Source organism: Pyrgilauda ruficollis, unplaced genomic scaffold, assembly GCF_017590135.1.
Source record: "Pyrgilauda ruficollis isolate IOZ18807 unplaced genomic scaffold, ASM1759013v1 scaffold7, whole genome shotgun sequence".
Taxonomy (NCBI): Eukaryota; Metazoa; Chordata; class Aves; order Passeriformes; family Passeridae; genus Pyrgilauda; species Pyrgilauda ruficollis.
Window position 1 is genome coordinate 5,234,531 of NW_024528821.1, and position 23,241 is coordinate 5,257,771.

Sequence of the window (23,241 nt, forward strand, 5' to 3'; positions counted from 1 at the left end):
CATGCTGGGAGTCTTTTTACTGGATGTCTAGCTAAGAGGGAAGTTATTTTGCTTATTAATTACAGGTACTGGATGTGAATGGGAGGAAGGGCTTTTGTTTTCTCTCTGTTCCAGCTAGTTAACCACATGTATCTGGTGAGAAGAAAAGGAAAAGGAGCCATGCAGAGGCAGATCCTGGGAGACTGAAACACTGCCTTGTGGCCTGCCTTGAAGACGCTGGGGATGCTGGTGCACGTTTCATGCAGAGAGTGTGCAGCGTACACAAACTCTGCTGGCAGATCCCAGTGAGCCCCATTTCACAAGCTGGAAAAAGGAGCCATGCCTTCCCACCAGGAGGTTCTCCAGACTGGGCTTGCAAGTGGCCTTCAAAGGGAGATGAAGGAAGGTGGGAGCCTGCTGAAGGATGCAAGGATGAAGGTCAGAGCACTTGGATGTTCTGCAAGTATGTCTCAACCCACCCTCAGTGTTGTGCTGGGAAAAGGGCCGCGGGCTGGCCATGGGCAGGGCTCATGAGGCTGCCAGAGGGATTCCCTCACCCAGACCACGGCACAGCAGTGCCCACATCACCAGTGCCTGCTGAGGCTGGAAGGGTTTGTCCTGTGCCCTCTGTTTCCTGCACATGGCTGGGGCTGTTTTACCCCTGCCCCTCATGGCAAACCTCGGGCAATTCCGTGGTTTCATTCAGACACATTTATTCTTAGTGCATCCTCATGCCATCCACACTCTGCTGAGGATATTTTGTTTGGGAATCTCTCCTTTAACTCTTTGAATTCCTATGTAAATAGGCAGCTGCCTTTACTTAGCAACTGCCTGAGTCATTTCCTCTCTGAGCAATCCTCTGGGTTCACTCTGCAGTACTTCCTCTTAACATTTTCTACATCTTCTGATATTTTTCCTTTCTTAGCTGAGGCAGGCTGTTAAAATTAGCAACAGGATTTCACTGTGTATTTGTAAAATCCATACCACCACCCCAAAGATCTCTTTATGTCCTTTCTCAGAATAGTTTCCCTTTTCAGTTGTATAATTATTAAGCCTTGAGGCAAGAGAAAAGTTGCATTTTAGTGGTCCTAAAAAAACCCCCTATCTTAATGAAGATATAAACTGCTTCAATATGATTCAGGTTTCTGTTTTGAAACATTACTGAAATAATATTGACATAAACAATCTTGTCAATAGGAAAAACAGACTTAAGGGATGAAAGCTTTTAGCCACCTTTTGATTTTCACCAGATGCCTGGAGGATATCAGAGAATCACAGAGGTTGCAATTTTTAAGGCTGGAAAAGACCTGTGAGTCCAGCTGTTAACCCTGCACTGCCTAGTCCATCACTAATCCATGTCTCCAGCTGCCACATTCACACATTTTTTTAAGAACTCCAGGGATGGTGATTCCACCACTGCCCTGGGCAGCCCCTTTTGGTGTCTGACGACCCCTGCAGTGAAAAAAATTTCCCTAATGTTCAATCCAAAATCTATATACATCCGTAAAAATATTGTATATACTGGTTTTCAATACACTCTTCTACACTAGTTGACATGAACTGTCACCTAGAACTGTCTTAATATGAATTTATTTTACACTGTATAGAGATACCAGATTTCTGGGATGTGAAAGGCCAAACCCTGTAAGTCAGTGGAATAAGATGTGCTGTGCCAAGATCATTTGCCAGAACCCACCTCTTGCAGGTCCTGGGTCTAACCCATCCTCAGGCATGGCCAAGGAAGCCTCTCTACCAGGAGCACCCCATCCAGCCTGTCACTGCTCTGGGCAGAATAAGCCGTGGCCAAAAGTGTTTTTTTTCTGCAGGTGGCACCAAGCATTTAGTTCTGAGACATGTTTGTTCTTTTAAAGCTATTTTGAACTCCTAAAAGACGATCTGGTGCTGTGCAGACCCTCTGTGGCTGCACATGGCCTCTCTGCAGCTCTGTGAGCCCATGCTGCAGCTGGTCAGTGGTTCACCCATCCATTCTTGTTGTCTCTGGGATGGTGGTGGGAGCTGAGGTGTGAGGCATGGATAGCCCCAGCCAGGGTGAAGACTGGACAGGAGCCAGAGGTACGAGTGAGTGTGGGATTACAGCAGAAGCAAGCCAAGAGCTTGGCAGGAGTGTCACTAACCAGACCCCTATCCCAGCCCTGCAGTCCCATCCTATCCTCCCAGCTTGTCTGAGCTGCTGCTGTGCCCTCAGACTGCTCTCACAGGGTCATTTTTCTGCTGACTTCAGAGACAGGGACACCAAAGGGCTGGTGCTGCATGGTCAGGGCACCCTTTGAGCTGTGAGGTCTGCAAAGCCACATGCAAGGACCATGCCACAGAGCCCTGTTCCATGACAGCTCTGGCTAATCCACACCCCACAGTGATCTGGTGAGCCAGGGAAAGAGCCAGGACTAAAGTGGACAAAACACAGAAACTAAATATCCATATTCCTAACCTCTTTCCATCACTGTAAAACTTCATTGCCACACTCACAACTCTCAAATTTGCCAAATGTAAGCTGCCACATACAACCAGGTTGGGTGCTTTGAGTTTTTGAGGCTGCTGGGGATTACCCAAGAGAGCCAGTCACGTTTTTGGGTGCCCCTTCCCACAGCAGGCCTGGCTGGCTGCCCCACATCCCATCCAGATTTTATTTCTCTGCAGCCCTTGGAGCTGTCACTCTATCCCCAGGATAACATATCTGCCATGCTCACGTGCAGAGCACACACTGACAGCTCCCTGGCCCCAGCCCAAAAACGTTATGACTAATTAATTAGCAAGGCAATTAATTCACCAGTGGCAGCACTGGCTGAAGAGCAAAATAAGGAAATCAGATTCATCCTTGTCTCCAATGCATCAAAATAAAAGAACAAATGTAGTGTGCACAGCACACTCTTAGCAACCAGGAGTTCCTGGGCTGGATATTGGAGGAAAAAAATGGAAATCAATGGTGCTATACCTGCTCCATCCATCTCCAGCCCTGCTCTACACTGTGATCAGATTGTACAGAGGTTTTGCACTACACCAAATATTGAGGTTTTTTTAGCAGCTATTTGTACTCTGTTTTTCTTAACTGGGCTATCCATGTTCTGAAGGTACACACACTGTAAATTTAAAACTGATGAAGATTTCCCTGTGCCATGGGGACAGAAACTCCTGGATTATTTCCCTTAGGAAGCATTTCTGGCCTGCCGCTGAGTGTGCAGCTGTGTACTGAAGCATGTACTTGTTAGAATATGTTATAGAAACATTATAATACTTAAAAGGTAGATAGTGTCTTATAATTTCAAAGCACTGTATAAGCACTGACTAATTGAAGTTCATGGCAGCGCTTTTAAGCAGATAAGGAACTACCACTGAAAAATAAGTAGCAGCCAACACTTACTACCCTGAGGTCTGAACTACAGTAGTTATTTTTTCAGGTGTGGAAAGGCAAAATATTCGAGTTTGCTCAGATGCCACAGTACAGTAATAACTGGCAAATGTCAGTATTTAAATGAAACTTCAGATGGAAACCCCCCACCTCCATCCATTCCCCCACCCACTCACCAGCCGAATTTGTACAGCTGAAGTTCTGCCATGACAGGACTTGTCACAACTTCTTTTCACACAAGTTACACTGCCTCGATACCGCCTTGAGCGCTGGGGTGCAGGTTGGCTGAAAATCCTGCCCCCAGGAATTGCCTGAGAAAAGACAAGGCTCCAGCCCTGGTAGGCTGAGCAGTGTTGTCATACTAAGAAGAAGAACCAGTATTGCTGCTGGAAAGCCAGCACCTCATGCTCAGCCCTGCTGAGGCACTGGCTGCTCCTTTCCTGTAGCAGAACAAGCTTCAAAGGGCTCCTGTGACAGCCACCAGCTTTGATCCAGGGTGAAACACCTTGGAGGTGGGAATCTCGGATACCAAAGCAGGTGCTGCATCACCATAGTTAGGCAAAGGAGAATCTCCAGGGCTCTTCAAACTTCTCTTTCCTTTTTTCTTCTTCACTGAACAAACCATTCAACCTCAACAACATGCTTCCAGCCCGCTTGGTGCTGCATCACCATAGTTAGGCAAAGGAGAATCTCCAGGGCTCTTCAAACTTCTCTTTCCTTTTTTCTTCTTCACTGAACAAACCATTCAACCTCAACAACATGCTTGCAGCCCACTATGCATACATGGGTATCATCACACAGTGCTCACAGCCATTTATACCAGGCCACTCACCACAGGATTTCAAACCACGCAGGGCTCACCACTGCTGACTTGAGACAGAAACCTTCACATGTGAAAGCCAAAGTCGTGGCAAAGAAACCAGTGGAAACTCTATTAGCAATGCTGTGACCTGCTAATCAGCAGTCATACTGAAAGCCATTAACTCCCAGAAAACAACAGACTTAGAGGTTTCTGTTAGCTGAATGTGGGTTGGAGAGTACCAAGACTGAAGAGTTTGCCTTGAAAAGCTCACAGAGCATGTGCTCAGTGCTTGACTGAAGCTGTTTTGCTGGGTTTTCAGGTGGCTGGTGGCTGCTGTGCCTGGTTCATTCTGCAGGGCTATGGAAGGGAATTACCCTCTGGAGGGTTCTTCAGGACACAATATAAATTATCACTCAGCATTGCCACAAAATGTATCTAAAGGATTCCTACATGCTATGCTACATCTCATTTATTTCAGAAATATTTAAATGTATTGCTAGTTTGGCCCTTAAATTTCTAGAAGGAAGAAATCTGTGTCCTTGCCAAATGTAGATCTAGAAGGCACCAGACTGGAGAGAATGGATTTCATGGGGGGGCTACAATCCTTCATGTTGCTGCCCACAGCATCAATTTACTCATCATGAGGAGCTTACCTATTATTTTACACTGACAGTGCTCCAGGATCAGAGCCAGTGCTCATTACTGACACCTACACCAGGGGCCTAATTGCAGAGCACACCCCTGATTGCTTTGGAGGGGCTGGGTAACAATTGGCTCTGCAGGCAGAGTGCCACTGCCAGACTGTTAGCATCTGCATGATTTGTGTCTCTGACTTCCAAAACTCCAGATATCACAGAAAGGACTCACACAGACAGCCTCACATTGATCACCTTCACACAGTCCCTGCAGGGACCTCTTGTTACCTGCCTGTTAAAAACTGATAATTTTATAATAGTAATTTTGATTAATTAATTTTCTTTTTCTTAAGTGGAGAACATGTCTTTTTTCTCTGGTGTAAAGCCTAATTCTTTTACACAGCCATATTTTGAAATGTGTTCTTCTAGGAAAGCTAGAAAATACTTTCTTAGATTTTAATCTTGAAGACTTTGCAACACTGACATTAAATAAAAACATGAAGCCAAAGGAACCATGGAATGGTTAACTTCTGAGGAAGACACAATCAGAAAAAGCTCAAGGAGAAACATCTGGTCTTTCTCTTCTGGCTCCATGCCACCAGTCAGAGCTTTTTATGAAGAGTAACCCAAATGGAAAACCTGCTTGTGATGCAAGTGATTTGTTAGGGCTGTCCCTGCAATGCAATCTACAATGTCAAGAATAAATGGCACTGCTGTGATTCTGTAGTAACAATGTCACAAAACAACTCCACAAGGCAGGGAAACTGGCCACAGATGGGTTGGTGCTTGTGTTTTAAGGCTCTCAGCTCCAAATCTGGCCGGTTATCTCTTCTTCTGGAGTCTGAGGTCCTCAACAGCACAGTTCTTGTTGGGCTAGTGTTTACAAGAAGCTGCCTAGTGGGTCCAAAAGTGATTTAAAAAGTGAAATTCAGAAAATAAAAAAGTGAAAAAAGAGGGTTTTCTGTGTGTAAAATGAGCAGAAGTCTGATCAGAATCTGACCCTGTATATCTCACTGTGTGTGCATGGATGTGTAGGAGCAGGGAGGCAGAGGAAATATGTGAGAGAAGCCATAAAAGCTCCCAGATAATGCCTCCAAAGTATTTCTAAGCCATTGCACAAGGAACAATATACAGAGACTTAAATTCAGACACAAGGGATCTATTTACGTGGCTAGAAGAATCCTCATGTGGAATACGCTTACAAAGAACCTTCTTTAGGCAAAACAAACAAACAAACACTGCAGTCATTTATCTCCTTGCCCTCTTCCTGTGCTGGAATACAGGAGCTTCACAGTGCTACAGTCCCAGACCATGGCAGGGGCCTCCCGCTGTCCCTGCAGAATCCCACTTCAGTTCATTCAGCTGGGCAGGAGCAGAGGGCCCATTTCATGGGAGGACAAGGTAGGGTCTATGGTGAAGCAGCCTGTGAGACCAGGGTCTTTCCAAGCCATGTAAGGAGCCAGTGGGAATTGCCAAGGCAGCACACTCCAAGCCAAAACAGGAAGGAACACCGTACAGTTCAGTAGCAACCACACTGCTAAAGCTCTTCTCCAAAGACATTTTCTTACAGAAAGAAATGTTGCTGTTTGCCTAAACATTATTTCAGTATGAAATTGGTCTTCTAAAACTGATTAAGTAATCCAAGAGCTGAAATTTTTTCTTGTTGCTGCTGAATAAGACCCATAGGCTTATTCCATATTGAACTTGGTAAGATTGGATTAATTGAAGTGGGGAGAGGCAAATTCAGCAGCAGAATTAACACCTGGGAGTAACTGGTTGTTACTTCCAGGTGAGAAATGGAACCACAGCTTCTCAGCAGGTGAATGCAGCCAGCACTTCCCTGTGCCAGACTCACATATGGGCATTTATGGTGCAGCCCCAACAGCATCCATCCCACACCAAGAGCATCTTTGACCCTGGGGAGGGAAGAAAGCAAACTGGAGGAAGTCATCCTAAAATACAGCTTGTTAGTGCTCACTCCCCTTACAAGCTGCATGGAACAGCAGCTAGAAGGCATTGGGATAAAGGAGGGATTTTCAGGTAGGTAAATGCCAAAATACTGCAGAAAGTTAAAATTTGGATTAAATTAGCTCCAGATATCAAGTGCGTTTATAAAAACAATATTGGATTTTTGGTAGGTTTTTGCTGCTGCTGCTGAAAAGCCATTTCTTTGTTCTCTCTTCCTTTGTGAGCGGGACAGTGTAACCATCATTTGCAGGGTTCTCCTTGGCTCGAGTTCACTCTGATTTAGAATGGGAATGGCTGGCCAAAGCAGCACATTGCCTGCACCAAACCTCTGCAGGGAATCCAGACAATGTAATGAGGCTGTTAGATCCAGGCCTGCCAGGAAATGTAGGGAGGGCAGGTGGCAGTCTGAAGCAAAAAGTCTTCACAGAGTCCGGGAAGTGGGAACTATTCCTGACAAATCTTGTTCTTACTGCAGGAAGAGCCACTCTTCAAACCTCAAGCAAACATTTTACACCAGCTTAGGGAAGCAAATACTTCAGACCAAGTTTCTCTCCTTGCACTAAGAATCTTCCCCATTATCAATACAACCTGCTCTTTATTCTTGCTTTTTCCAAAGGCAGCGAGGCAGTTACCAGGGACTCTCCTGTTCTCTGCCAGGGAGCTCTGCACAGAATAAAATTTGCATGACTGGCTTTTCTTCTTTTTGTCCAAGGATACTTCCTGGACAACTGATCTTTCAAAAGCAGCGACCTTCAAACTGTTACAAAGAAAAACATCTAAGCAGTGCTAAGTTACTTAGAAATATTTTCATGCTCAAACAACTGAAAAATTATTCTGTATTCTCATATTTCCTATAAGTGCTCACTTCTAGGCAGGGATCAATCAGTCAGATTTGTAGATCGTTACATAGATTTGAGAAGTCTCTTAAGAGTCTTCAAAAAATGTCCTTTCAGTCAGATGAACAGCACTGCTAACAAAATTCTGTAACTCACATCAGTGATTTATCTCAATACCACTTGGAATAATAAAATATTCATAAAAAGCCCTACTGAAATATATTATCTCATCAGCACATAGTGATAAGATTAAATTGTTTGGCATTAGAAGTGATAAGGATTACCATATCAGTGTTTAGCTTGTTGAAATCATATTACCTAGTGCCATTGACGGTAATCACATTGAAATTCTGGATAATTTCAAATGATTCAGTAATAATTACCACACTGTGCTGTAGGCAAAGGGAGATGCTGGAATCTGCACAGTCAGTGCTGAATTTGTACAACTACTCAGTGTGATGGGATTTGTACCTTAAGAAAATTGACTGAGCTGATTCCCCTTAGTCTTTCTTTTAGGGAATGTACTGTTCCAAATCAGAGCAGGGCAGGAGGGAAACAGTATGTAATTTATTTTAAAAATTATCCAGCTGCTCTACAGCTCCTTAGGAAATTCAGGACAAGGTTTGGGCTCTTTGGGGTAGGGAGCAGCCTACTGTGGTCTGTGTTTAACCATTATTCCTGCAGGCTCCCAGACCATGTGGCGACACAAGTAAATAGCCAGTGATGACACATGCAGTGAGAACTTGAGCACAGAGAATCTCAGTTTGGCTGAACAGATGCAGCTTTGACACACACTGTTAGGCAGCTACTGTCACAAGAAGTGGCCTAAGAGCTTAACTTTTATAATCTACTATTATTTGTTTACTGTCTTCAGTGTGCTCAACCTCCCAGACACACCTATACACAACAGAGCAACTGCCAACCTCAGAGAGAGCTTATGCTTGATGGAAAGCCACAGAATAAATAAGTAGGTACATAAACACTGAAAAGATGAGAGATGGTGAGAACAGACTTACATATCCTTATTTTGACCCCTGCAAGCACTTAAATTTGTATGGGAATATGTTTTCTAAGGCAACACATAGGTATAATTCTATGAAGTGAGAGCTGGTGGGCAGGCACAGGATGGCAGATAGGAAAGGAGAGGATCTGTTTCCATATGTTACATGTGCATGTTCTTTCTCAATTCCTTTCTTTGTAAATTGGTCTCCTGCCCTTACTAAACTATTATACAGAAAGGATGATCTTAGAGACAGAATTGGTGTCAGGCACTGAAGCATCAAACCCTTTCTGCCAGCCAACCAAGCAGCCACATGACCACCATGTCTTCCCTTGAACTCATTTATCTTTTGTCACTGCTTAGAACACTCTGTCTAATTTTAGAAGGCAGTTCTGCAACCCCAGCAGTGAATAATACTTGTTCTGGCCAACAGTCCCAAAAGGCACAAGTAGGAGCACCAGAATCACAGAAACACAGAGCTGAGACAGAGCTCAAGAGGTCATGGGGTCCCTCTGATCAGACCTGTCTTTCTGGGCTGACACTCACCCAGATACAGATCCCCCATGCTGGAGTTTTACTGCTTCCACAGCAATCCATCCCACTATTATTTCCCCACCCCTACCTGATGATATTTTCCTTGAAATCAAATAATATTCCCTGATTAAAATCACGTCAATCATCTTTTACTGTCTCTGTTTCAAAGAAAGCAGTTTATCACCCTTCGTATACCTCTTCATTAGACTGAAAAATTCCAATTCTCTAACTTTCTTCATTCGTCCTCTCATTATTTCTTCTCACTTGCTCTAGATGTTCTCCAGCTGGCTTGCATCTTCTTGTGCAGCACCCTGAGTGTTCCTGCTGCTCCCCAGTACTGCTGATGAGCAGAGGGGGGCTGTGTGTCCCACCCTCTGTCCCTGCTCTGGGGCACTTCCCTTTTCACAACACCAGGCTTCTGTTGACTCATGCTCAGCTTGTGACATCCCAGATTATTTTCTGCTCTATCTGCTATTAGCAAGCTGTCCTCTGTTATGCCTTTCCACACTGAATTGTTCTTGTCTAAATGTTTTCTCTTGCATCAGTCCCTGTTTACCCTCATCTCCTCCTGGACTGTATCTCTAACTTTCAGGATCATTCTGAATTCTATGCTTGTACTCTACCATATCAACAGTGCATACAAATGATAAAGGAATGTTTCCCATTCCATCATCCAGGAAACTAATAAACATACTGGGACAAGGACAAGCTAACAGCTGAATTCTGTATCTCTTCTACTAAACAATATTAATAAATTCACGTCTAAGGAATTATTCACCAGATAAATGCAAGTGAACTTGAGCCAGAGCTGAGAAATGAGGTCCTAAGAATACAGATGGATTAGTAACACCAAGGTTTGCAGGTATTTGTCCCAGCAGGAGAGCAATAAACAAGAATGTGCAGTTAAAGCCCATTTAGAAAGAATATTGGGCAGCTACAGTAATTTTCATGCCATCAATTTTCTTTCCATCAGCCACGGCAGTTACATTCACCACAGGAAACCCACTATAATCTGTCACAATACAGGCCTTACACTTTTGGACTTAGAACATTTTGAAATACTTGTTCATAATTTTTCAAAATCTTATACTTGGATATAAATATAAAAATACATTTAATTTCCTTGGTTTCTTGTTTTAGCTCTTAGTCAGCAAGATTTTGAATAAAGTTGAATACACATGAACATTTTACTGTTAGATACTTCAATGACCAAAGGAATTGGGATCTGTAGTCTCACAGAAAATCTGGGGGCTGTTTTCATGAACTGGAATATAAAAACCATTATACCTGATTTCAGACTGAGTCCAGACAAGCACAACATCTAATACTGTGTAACAATGGATACTTTGGGAAACAGGGTAAGGAATAAATTAATAGTGGGTGCTTTTTCCTCTGGCACCCTCCCCAGATCTATCAGTGCCTTAGGTATTTTCTGAGCATTTATTTTTGCATCTGGGTCATCACATGTGCAAGCTTCTACCTGGCTAATTTCAGCCACTATAATTCCAACTACTTTCAGTATTCCTTAAACTGAAAAGACAGTATAACCCCCTGGAATCTCCCATTGCATGCAGTGCCAGGGCTCTATTGATTCTGAGCTCACAATGCCAATATGCACCCATCAGTGATTTGGCCTGAAACAGCTTTGAAGATGTGTCAGAAACTATCACATGAAAACTAGAAGGACAGAAGAAATGACTGTAAAATTAAATTATTCATTTTTCCACAGGGACATGGAAAAAAGGACAGTCTTTCAAGGATTAGGATAAATCAGCTACTACAATCAAATCTGCAAATGTTGCAAAATTGAAAGGCAATTCCAAGTCCTGCTGAAGGCATGTGAGGTCAAAATTTTAATGAAGTTCCACCAAAAATGCAAAAGCAGTAATTGCATGACTGAGCTGAAAATCTGAGAAACAAGGTCTAGAAGGAAATAACATTATTATAACAAATGTTACATTTACAATTGCTGCAACATTAGCTCAAACATTCCTAAACTGCTCGTCAAAGAAAAAGATAACACATTTTCCACATTGGGGCAGATTTTCTCGGCTCAGTTCCTGTGTGTCTAAAGATAAAAGATATGCTTGTGAAGCAGTATGTAGATACATGGAGAGCAGGGAGGGACAATGCCCCACTTCTACCTCAAGAGTCCTTTTATCTCTCATGAATTTATATGTGCTTGGTCTTTTTATTTTAACTTTACAGCCTCCACTGCACCACCACAAACATCCTGAGTGTGCAACACTTGGTTTATTTCCTTTCCTGTAATTCATACCTTTTACTCTGAAGCTTTGCACGTGCAGAATATCAGGCGTGTCAAATTGCAAGCAGTGAGACCAATCGTGTATGTGTCAGATGAAATGGAAAGAAAAGAAAATGCCATCTCATTTGAAAGTGAATTTTAGTTGCCCATTCTGTTTGCAAGCATCCCCTTCAGCGTGATTGCTCCCATGCCAGTTATCTCATCTTTCTCAGAGGAACAAAAATGTATAAATAGACTCTGACCCCTTTTATTGCAGTGTGGTAAAGAACTGGGAAAGTTAAGGAAAATAACTGTAACCTAATAAAAATTCAGAGGCACCTCAAAACATTAACGAACATTTTATTATTACAGATATGGAAAGTACAGCCCCATAACGACACATTACTTTTGGGGCTTGCAAAACGTAAAAATTACATTCTCTCAGGTAGTTTGACCATTTTTTCATATCACACCTATTGTACTTTATGCTGTTGAGAACGAATACAAACCATTCCGGTGATATTTCCTGATTAAAGTTGCTGATTAAAGGAAGATGGGAAAATACATGGATACAGAACAAAGAATCAAGAAACCTGGGCAGGGATTTTTCACTGTGCTGTTTTGTTCATGACATAACCAGAGACTTTGATTTCAGTGACTCAGTCTTCTCATCTGTAAAATAAGGATAACATCTGAATGTCTCAGTGGAATGGTGAAATTTGATTTCAGCATGTGTATAAATGACATGGAGACTGCTAAGTGGCCAGGTGTTATTACCATATATTATAAATATAAACCTAGGAAATTTGGCATTGAATGTGTAGGGGGTTTTTCCCCTCTAGCTGCCCTTTAGTTTTAAATGCTACTACTAATAATTACCATTCTATTAACACTGAGAGGAAACAACAGACAAAGGATTCTGTGCACACATATATAGCCAACATTAAAAAAAGAAACAAAGAACAGGGCAAACCTGTGGTCTGAATATTCAGAATACATAAATTAAAATGGAGCCCTACATGGAACATTTAAAAGGTTCCTTTTTCGTTCTCTTGAAATACTACCTAATCTTACTGCTACTTTTTCTGCATTCATCACAATTATGGGTTTATTTTTTGTCCCACTGACAGGCAAACTTTCTGTTCATGATAGCAAAGGGAGTTTCCTGGACAAGGCCCAAAGAGCCTGCCCTTTGGAATGGCAATGGATGCTGCTTTACCTTCACTCTTCTCAGAGTGCAAACTCAGAGGCAAAATGAGATTGTTCCCAAATTTATTGATAACCAACTAGAGTAGCATCTCTCCTTGAGAGCTCTCTAGTGGGAGGCAATTCATCATGGTTAATAACACATTAGTTTAGGTTGGAAGGGACCTTAAAGACCATTCAGTTCCAGGTTCCTCGCAGTGCTGGGATGACATTTGCAGTTGTTGTGGGGACACAAACTGTCCCTGCCATGTGGGGTATCTGGGGAGCTGTCCTGTGCCCACCCAGCCTGGAGCCGGCCGTCAGGGGACCACGATGGCTCCTGTGGGGCGGCCAATTCCATTGGTCCCTTTGGCAGAATGTTCATAGAATATTCAAAATATTCAACCCCTAAACCACTAAACCAAGGCGTATTTAAGAGGTTTCTGGATCTGGCACTGGGTGATGTGGTTTAGTGGTTGCAGTGCCAGCACCGAGTGAATGGCTGGATTTGATGATCTTGAAGGTCTCGTCCAGCCTTGACAATTCCATCAAACCACATCACTCAGCGCCAGATCCCGACATCTCTTAAACACCTCCAGGGACGGTGACTCCATCTCCTCCTGGCGCAGCCTATTCCAACACCTGACCGCCTCAACAGTGGATTTCTTTTCTCTAATCTGGATCTCTGCTGTCGCCGTTTAAGGCCGTTTCCTCTGGTCCTCTCCGTGCAGACCGGGCAGACCAGACCGGCCCCAGCTCACTGCACGCACCCGTCAGGGGTGACGAGTTCCCCGCTGAGCCGCCCGGAGCCCCCGGCTCCCTCAGCCGCTGCTCATCACACTCGGTCCCCAGTGCTTGCAGGAGGTTCCCCGGTCCTTGCAGGAGGTTCCCTGTCCCTGGCCGGACCGGCTCCAGCAGCCCCGTCCCTGTGGAAGCGCAGCCGGAGGCAGCGCCCGGCGCTCGCCGCGGCCGCCCCGGATGGACGCGGGAGCGCTCCCGGTGCCGGCGGGGCGGGAGCGGGCGGAGCCTGCGCACTGCGCCCCGCGCCCCGCGGCCCGCCCGGCACTCCCGCGGCCCGGCGCTGAAGATGGCGGAGGGCGGTGCGGCGCCCCCATCCTGCGCTTCCTCCTCCTCCTCCTCCTTGAAGGGGCTGCGGGAGCAGATGGGTGAGAGCGGGCAGGGAGGGGTAGCACGGGGGGTTTGGGGGGTCCGGCGGCCCAAGGGCGCGGCTGGCCCCGGCCGCCCCCCCCCGGCCGCCCGCTGGACGTCCGGCCCCGTCCCGGGGCGGGGAAGGGGCACCGCGAGTGGAGGCCGCCGGGGCTGCCCGGCCCCGGCCCGCTCCCGCCCGGGCCGTGCTTTCCCGCAGCTCCGGGCGGTGATTGCTGGCTCGGGACCTCCCGCAGCTCAGAGGCGGTGCGGGGAGGCTGCGTTACACGAGCCGCCCGTTTTTCACCGGTTCTCCAACTTGTCGGTGTCTGTGCTGGCTCTTGCTTTCAGAGCGTTTGCCCGCCAGCGATGTGTTCGGTCCCGAGTGCAGAAGGCAGAGACAGCCACTGGCACTGATTTCTAACCAAAGATTGAATTTCTAACCAAAGATAATTCCCAATTTTATTTTTCACTTTTTTAAAACTGTTTTTATAAGAGATCTGAAGAAGATTTGCTTTGGTTTTGTCTTTGGCTGTGCTTATGTGCCTATTTATTCTTAAGGTCCTTAATAATATACTCTGTGACGAGTATTGTGCATGCACGATATGTGTTTGCAGCAACACTTCGTGGTACATCTCCATGCAAAAGCTTTGTGGGTGAGCCATTAAAAAAGATAAACATTTACTTATCCCAGTCACCAGAAAAAAAAAAAAAAAAAAGAAAGTAAAGAGACTTGTAGTTTGATCTAAGCTAACTAACTAGGACTAGGTGCAGCAGCTACTCTTGAGAGTCTCTTGCATGGTTGTTTTCAGTGTATCTGTGTAATTACATAAAGAGGAGTGCTGGCAAAGGGTCCTGGATGCACAACTCTCATCTGGCATTCTTCTTCAGTGTGTTGGGTGTTGGAAATACTATTTAATTACTTTTTGTTTCTGTTTCAAAATTAAGACAGTTTCGTGCTCCGGAAGGATAAAGATCTGCCTAAAGATAGCACTTCTCACCTGCAAAGGCTGTGTCTGTTTGAACCTTATTCTTCCTGCTAGAACTGCTGAGTTTTATTTTGCATATGGGATGCACTTACATGGTGGCTGCTAAGTTTTTCTAAGGATGGGCACCCATATTTGCTTACAGCTGTCATGACCTAGATTTAATCCCGAAATCAGAGAGGAAATGCTCCTTGGGCCAGGCAGCTCCATCTCCCTTCAGATATGCACATGCTGTAATATGCACATCATGTTAAAAAAAAAAAACAAACCCTCCCTAGATCCTGGAAAGGCTAGACCTTGAATTTTTTTCCCTGAGGGGATAGAAGTCACTGAACCAGAATCTGAACTTCAGTGTACATAGAATGCATTTGTAGCAGTTATGTGCTCAAAGATAAACTGAGTGCTAATGTGCAGTGAATCAATGCTGTCTGTGGGCTCGCAGGCTGTTGCAGCTCTGCTCCCGACTTCTAGTCAGTAGCACTCCCTGGAGAGAGCAAATGATGTTTAGAAATCATCCTTGCAATCCAGTGGTTGACGGTGGAATTTGCAGGATAATTTGCCACAGTATTTGCTGCTCTTTGGAGAAGTTGTGAGCAGCAGCCAAGTCTGATATTGCAGCTGTTTGGGGAAGATGTAGGAAAAAAAAAAAAGACACCCAAAGGAACCTCGATGTTCAGTCCCACGCTCCCCTTCGGCGTGTTTGGGGAGCGATAGAACTTCCTGCTTGTCTGAGCTCACTTGGCTGCGTGGGGGGACTCCTCAGTTCAAAATACCTGTAACAAGAATGCTTGGACCCACTTTCTGCTCTGTGGGCAGTTGTGTACTTTGCTGTCTTAATCAGACTGGAGAACAAACATCTATGCAAAATAAATACAGTGTTGTGTGCCTTCAGCCGTTTGTCAGTGAACTTGTGTCTGGGAATCTCACGTCTAAAGACATTAAATAAAGAGAATCTTGCTGAGAAACCACCGCTCTTTCTGGCAGCCTGGCTAAGAGGTGTGTTTACCTGCTGTTTGTGTAGTCACCTTCTGTATAGCTACCTTTGTGGGTCCTTATTAAAGGCCACTTCTGGGCTCTTGTTCTTTTCACTTCTGCTCTCTGTGACCAGCCTCTTGGTACTGCTTTGCTCTGTGGGTGATTGGTGCTTTTTCATTTTTAGGCCTTGCACACGTAGAATCCCATGGTGCCACTTGTAACTAACTTCCAAGTTTGTATGTTTGGCAAGAAAAATATTCTCTTAAATTCAGTCTGGTGTTGAGGTAAGGAAAAGGTGTTTCTCCTTCTTTGAGAGAGTATCAACTGTAATTAAGATTCTGCAGGCCAACTCATGCCCACAGTGCCAGTTCTGCAGTTCCTTTGTAATAATGTTCTGCCCTGACACACTTGTCCAATCTTATTTCCTTTATGTGGATGACAAAAAAGCAGAATCTGCTACCACAACTAGAAGGCAGTTAAGGTACAACTGGAAGGCAGTTAAGGTTTCTGAACATCACTTAACATTAGAAATTAATTGTAGTTGTACACTGAACCAGCAGTGCATAGATGGCAGTTGCTTACCTCATTTTTGTTATCCATGCTTGCTGCTGTCATCCCTCAGGGATGAAGAGGAATTTTTGATCCTATTCTAGTGCCATAAGTCCTGCTGAGCTTGTTAAGATGTGAGAAGAAGGGAATAGTCGGGTATTTGTGGTTTATCCAGTAAGTGAGGTTTTCCTTGAGTAGTGTGGGTAATCAGAGGAAAAATACCTGTCATTTAAGCTGCTGTAGCCTACATTTATTGTCTTCATTTTCACTGGAATACTGAAAACTCCTGTCTTTCATAGTATGGATGGTAAAGTATGTTGAGGTTTTTTTACCAGAGCTTGGTAATCCTGTGTTGTTGCCAGGATTTCCAGTCATGTATTGAATTACTGTTGCAAAGGTTGTTCAAAACATTTAAATGCTGTTCATACCTATTTTCCTTTCCAAGATCTGCATCATCTTTTGGGAAACCTGTCTCAGGTTTGGGGGAAAAAATAAAGTGCCTTTTTCAACAAATCTAGCTGCAGGCATAAATTCCATGACCTGCAGGTCTCTGTTCAGTTGGAAGTTTTCTGATAAAACAACAGGTTCATTCCATGTAATCAGTTTTTTTTCCCCTGTGGAAGTGGCACTGTCTGGCTTTGTCCACTTTTCCAAGACCACAGTTCTTAGCAACAGCTTTACCAAGTGCACATACACAGAACTGGCATGAAAAGAAGGATGAATGGATAACTGATAGTGCTACTTCATTGCTCAGGCAAGTAGTCAGGGACATGCACAGATTTAGCTGGTCTCTAGATGACAGTTAAAAACATAAGAACACAAGTTTGTACCAACACCTATAGGAGTACTAGAGAGCTCTTGGGTACAGTCTTGGACCCACAACAGAAGATGGTCAGAGGAAGTTATTTGGGATCCAGAAGCATCTGTCAGACAATTGAGGAGTTGTCCTGTGTGTCAGAGCTGCTTGCTGGAAGATAGAAGGAATTTACTTACAAATTTGGATCCTTTAAAGTCTTTGGGATTTGCAGTGTGGGTGTCAGTAGGGTTGGACTTCAGATCTTGCCTGGGAAGCAGCAAGACAAGGAAACCATTTCTTTGCCAGGTTTCTCACAATGTGCGAGTGCTGCATGAAAAGCATCTTGAGCATTCAGTTGTTGTCCTGCTTGGTGATGTTTGAATGAGTGGCTGGTACAGGTCCCATCTGCAGAGCAAAGGCAGCCCAGCAGTGGGGCATTCAGCTGATCACTGGGGCTGGCTTCAATTTCTTGATTGGTCAAACTCCTCAGAACTTTGGAGAAAGTTCTAAGCTTCATCTTTTTTCCCTGCATGAAAGTAGTAACACTGCTTTGCAGAGTGCCAAAGCAATAAGTGCAAAGAACTGCACAGAAATTGGATTTCATGTAGATCTCAGTGGTGAGAGAACACTCCCAAATCAGGCTGAGAACTTAATGTAATTGTGATGGCTATGAGCTCTAATTTCATTTTCTTTTTGTTCAGGGAAATACAATCTTACAGGGTAGGGATAATTTCATGCTGATTCAGAAAGATGAATGCTATGTATTTAGGTGCTTAGCATTCTGAAGATTACTTCCAGTTGTAAGTGGTTTATAAAAGGTTTTATTCGAATTTAAAACTTTAAATTCTTGAGATTTCTCCAAATATATTCATCCTCCTGGGTGTAAGGAGAAAAAAGCAAACAAACAAAAAAACACCCAAACCATGTGCATATATAGCATATTTTTTTCAGTTTCTTATGTAGAGTGTTCCATTCTCTACATATTTCTTCATGTGTTGAAATTGCAAAATATAAATTTGGCTTCCGTGCTTCAATTCAGATGAAACTATTTAGCACATAATGACTTGCAAGGGTCATAACTCCAATGGTGAGAGCCCAGAGATGCTGTGGCTTACACTGTCCCTAACTGTGCATAGTCTTAAAATGTGTCTGGAATTAAGGACTGCTGCTTCTTCATATAGTTGTGTTTTTCAAAAAGAAAACAGGGGAGTACTGATATGCTGTTATTAATTTTCAATTCTTAAAGGTGATAAGAGAATAAAGAAGGGTTACTATGGGTTATTGTAAGATAAATGGAAAAAAGAATCTAGGTTAGTCATAATAATAGGGGTATCAAAAGCTGCTGGTTGTCTTTAAATTTGATTAAATAATTGGAGATGCTTGCAGACCTCTTGTGAAAGGACACCCTGACAAAATTCTGAGCATGCAATTTTAATGACTTCTGTGAATATGACTTATCGGATTACTTGTGGTACTTTAAAATCCAACTAGGACTGCAAATTTCTTGTCTGCCACAAATAAATTAGTCCCATTTAGCTTCCAATTATTCAGCTTACAATCAGGTTAATCTTAATTGATGATATGCTTTCAGTGTGTTTGCATATGCCTGTCCAGTAATCAAAACCTTTCTAGATGCTGGTGGTTTAAGTTTTTTGGAGTGTGGGGTTCATGGAAGAAAAAAAGTGTTGCTCAGAATTGTTTTTGTTTGAAAGAGACAGAAACCTGCACTGTGCTGCATAATGCCTGTGCATAAAGGGACACAAGCCTTTGCTTTTAAGGAAGGCTGACATGGTTGCTTGACATTTGTTTTCATCTAAATTATTTCTATATTCCAGTCAGTTTGGGAGTTCTGCTTTCTAGGTGAAGGATCCCCAGCTGATGTTGCCTTTGAAGAAAACAGTTACCACTGGTCATGCCCAGAGTACCTCTCTCTTTTCCCATAGTGTTTTTTTGCCTTTGTAATTCACAGGGAACTTCTAAAATACTCTTTTATGAGTACTTAACTGACTCTTAATTTACAGACACTCTCTGTTGTTTAAATGCACTGACCTGAATCTTGAGAGGGAGAATAGATATTGCAGTGCCTTGTTCTCTGGGCAAGTGTTTCAAAGCTTCCAAGTGTTAAAATTCCTCTCCCAAGCCCAAGAGGGCTTGGCTACAAGAATATAGAAATAGTGTAGGGATCTTTATACTTAAAGAACATAATTTAATAGAATTTATTAATTTCAAACCTTATCCTCTGTTTAATTTTGCCAAGAGAACTTCTTAGAGGAACATTTTTGCAGCACAGAGTTGATCAGTATTATTGTGTGTTGTGTTCTGGACATAAAAACCAAGGACACTGATCTCCAGACCAGATCAGTGAGTGTCACCTTACTCACATTCAAATTTCTTTAAAAGACTTTCTGCCACTGGGTAATGAATTTAAAAAGAAATATGGTCTCTTTATTTGTCTCTTTTGCTCCTTTTCCTGCTTGCTTTTTTACATCCATTTGCCACTTTTCATTTATCCTTCAGGCTCTTTGGGGCAGGGACTGATTCTTGGTTACTTTGCTAGGGTCTTAGATTGCATGTAGTGGAGTGTCCCAGAGCCTTCATTTTTTTAATTAGCTGGGTGAACTGTACAGCTTTAAGAAAATTTGCAGTTTATTTCCTTTCATATTTTGCATCCCCCTTCCTTATCTGCTTTAGACAGAGGGTTTGCTGCATTAAACACACTGTGGACCTGTCAGTGTCCTACAGCACTTTCTGGATTGAGTAGTTTGATTTGAGACTGGCCTATTGGGGTTAAATGCCAACACTAGTCTTTCCTTCTGAAACACACAGGCAGTGTTTGAATGAGCTCTAAATTTTCCATGAGAAATTCATCAAGTGTAAAAAGTAAAAGCAGTAGTTTTCACTGCTGTCTTGGAAAGGAACTGCTATCCTTGCACCAAAAGAAAGCTCAAAATGGAGTTTTCCCAGGGTTTGTCTCGAGTCCGTTGTGACTCGCAGTGCTAGGCTGTGGTCTGGGCTGGCATTGTTTGGGCTGGGTGAATTAAACAATAGCCACAGCCTGCAAACAAGAGGACAAAAGCGTTTTCAAGGCCATGCTTCTAGCAAGCAAAAAACCCCAGACTGTTCAGGAAAGAGGGAAGTCGTGGAGAGAAGTTAGCTATTGCCAGTGCTACGGATAGTGCACGGCAAGAGAAAGAAACAATACAATGAAAAAAACAGATGTGAAATAAGAGAAGAGAGCAAGGGTTTGTCTTGAAGTTGCTTTTTTGCCATGGCTTGCAGGAGTGTGAAGAGGAGTCAGTGTTAGGCAGCCCCCGGAGTTGGAGGAGTAAAGCAGAGAGCTGATTTCTGTCTTTTTTTTGCCAGTGCTTGAGCTGGAATTCCAGTGGGAGCTGTGCTGTGCAGAGGAGGTTAAAGTGGGACTGCTGTGGCATCTGTGAAGCCAGTCCTGCATTGAGGGACAAGATATGTGCTCCTGAGGCACTGGGCAGTGCTATTAAATAAAGAAAATTATTTGTGCAGCAGACTAGTTATTGATAATCTTCCATTTTACCTTTTGGGTCCTTCTGTAGCTATTAAACCTGTATCTAATTCTGTCTAGTTGAGAGTGTTACATTTGTATACCTCTATCTATAAGCAATGATGTCACATAACTAGTAAATTTCACAATGAATCCACTTGAAATTATGTAAGGTCATATTCATTGTGTAGACTGCTTTCATTTTAGTCCTGTGTATTAGGATGCTTTGGAATTTCCAGTATGCAGAAACAGGTAAATATTTCTGCTAAACTTGAGAAGGTTCACAATGGTCTTTGTGAAAGTGGAGTTTCTGCTGTCATTCCACTTAATTTCTTTCAAAAGATTAATAGTGACACACCTCACTAATAAAGAACCCCCAATTGTGGAAGCCAGGTGTCTTTTCTAGAGAAGGAGATAGATTTAGCTTGTCAGCCCTGTGTGCACAGCACAGACAGTGCTTCTTACTAACCTTATGAGGGCTTCTATAAGAGCTGGTGACGTCTTTGTCCTTTCTGAGCATTGTATAATACTTACATATAATACTTATATATAATATTTATTGTGCTGACAGTTGCTTTTTTCATTAAGTAGCAAGAAGCGTAACCCATGGCCGAGCAGTGTAAGTGAGGTTAAAATAAGAGAATAAGTGACAGTGGGAGTCAGTGAGACTCCCCAGGTGTGTTTTCAGTAGTGTTCAGACATCTGAAGGTAGTGAGGATGGTGTGACTCTTGAGCAATGGTGTTGCATCTCTGACTGTAGAAAGTTTCTGGAGATGGCTGCTAATTCTGTTAAGGACAAATTTCAATGCCTTGGTCTGTGCTTATATTACAGTCAAGTTTGGTTTAGATTATGTGCTTCCCCTGGGGCCAAGTGTGCAGAGATCAATGCAAAAATTAACCAGCAACCCTCATTTCTGGTCATGCCCTAGGCTGAGTACATAGTATGAGTATCGTAATATGTCGGAGATTGCTTCAGCTGTATCGTTGAAGGTTTCCTTATAAGAAATAAGTAACTTTGTTAATTATGTGATTAAAAAAAAAATATTTCTAGGTCTTAATCTGAATGTGGATGTTAAAAGTAAAAACTTAAGTTCTTGCAAGTATGTCTGAAATACTTACTCGTGGAGCTGCTAATTCATATACTGCAAAGGAATGCTTGTGTTGGGTTTTCCAGTGGGATCAAAATTTGTGATGAACTGAAGAAATCACCCAAAACTGCCTTAAGCTTTGGGAGCAAAATCGGAATGTTGTACAGAATTAGCTGAGGAAATGGTCTTAAAGGGAGGAAAGCACATAAAGGTAGTAAAATAGGTATCCCATGTAGAGAATAAATGTACAAAGTTTGCAAATGGAGTCTGGGATAGGGATAAGACAACAGGAAGCTCTTCTAGCCTACTGAAGCTGAGAGTGTGCACTAGTTTCTGGAGATCTCTGTGCTTTCCATCTGGTGGCTGCCCAGACAAAACAGGAGAACCATCTGCCTCCCAGCTGCTCCGTCAGAAGGTGCCTACAGGGAAGCTCATGTGTTTGTTTGTGGAGCCTGTCAGTCCTTGCAGCCCAAAGATGGGATGTGGGGATCAACAGGGAAAGACAGAAAGGGGAAAACAGGGAGAAGAGGAATGCACACAGGGAGGGCTTTCTCTTCATCATTAGGAACTTTCTGTGTTGTCCACTTGTTTGTGTGAAGTGCATCCTTCCTCTGGTGTTGTCTGAACAAGGAGTAGTGGTGTAAAAACCAATACCATACCTAATTTTTCTTAAAGCTTCAAACATATGATCTTGCATCTGTTTGTCTTAACCTATGTTAATTCATGAGTGGAAATCGGCTTGAAAGGCAGTGCCTGGAAATCTCAAACTTGAATGCTGACTTTCCTCATCTTTCCTGAAACTATGTGCAAAACTTAATTAAAGGATCTGAACACTTATTGGCAAACAGTAGCTGCTTGTAGTGGAACAAGACAAAAAGATTTTCAGATTTGGCACAGTTTGCTATAAAATCAGAGATATTTTGCTGGAAGGTTCACTTTTGATTAATGGATTGCTTATTGGCTTCTTGTTGCCTGCTTTAAACTTTTATGGACACCCTTAGAATCATAACAATGCTTAACATTCAGCAGCCCTCTAACACCCCCTGTTTCAGAAGCTTAGTCTGGAGTTTTTTTGTTTGCTTTGCATAACGAGTCATTAAATCATAAGCAGCAGAAAGGTTGCTGTGAAAGTCAGCACATTCTGCTCTCCTCTGTAGTTCCACAAGGGAGGGAAGAGCAAGGGGGGCAGCGTCCATGGACACGGGGCAGGAGATGGGATGGAAGGCCTGGAGCTCTCTGGGTGAAGGGATGGAGCTGCTTCAGTCCCTAATGAGGTTTACTAAGAACAGCAGCGGGTTCTTTGCCAGTCTTGGCAGGGGCCAAGGGTATTAGCCGTGTGCAGGGGTTGAAATAGAAATCAAGGTTTATTTTTAGCACCGGTCTCTTCAGGGCATATTGGAAACCTGATCAGGGAAGGGAAGTCATGCTCAGTGTGAAGGAGGCACCTCAGCACCTGCACTGTCAGTGGATGGTGAGCTGGAAGTGAAATTGGGAGAGTTGGATTTATCTAGAATGTCACCTCCTGGTGCTTCTGTGGGTTTGCTTTATCTCTGATTTGCTTGGCCAGACCTGGGGTGCTAAATGATGATGAGGGTGCAGAAGGAAAACTGCTTCCCAAATTACATAATCATTT

General features: G+C 43.3%; 1 protein-coding gene across 14 annotated transcripts in view; it reads left to right on the plus strand.

The window, feature by feature from the left end:
* The first annotated feature begins 13,586 nt into the window (after positions 1–13,586).
* The window catches only part of MAP7D3 (MAP7 domain containing 3), a 43,036-nt gene continuing 33,381 nt past the window's right edge, over positions 13,587–23,241 (plus strand). For all 14 annotated transcript variants that reach the window (XM_041484985.1, XM_041484984.1, XM_041484987.1 and 11 more), the window contains exon 1: positions 13,587–13,717. In XM_041484985.1, the coding sequence (XP_041340919.1) occupies positions 13,639–13,717 (79 nt within the window). In that variant the 5' untranslated portion in view covers positions 13,587–13,638. The remainder of the gene's footprint in view (positions 13,718–23,241) is intronic.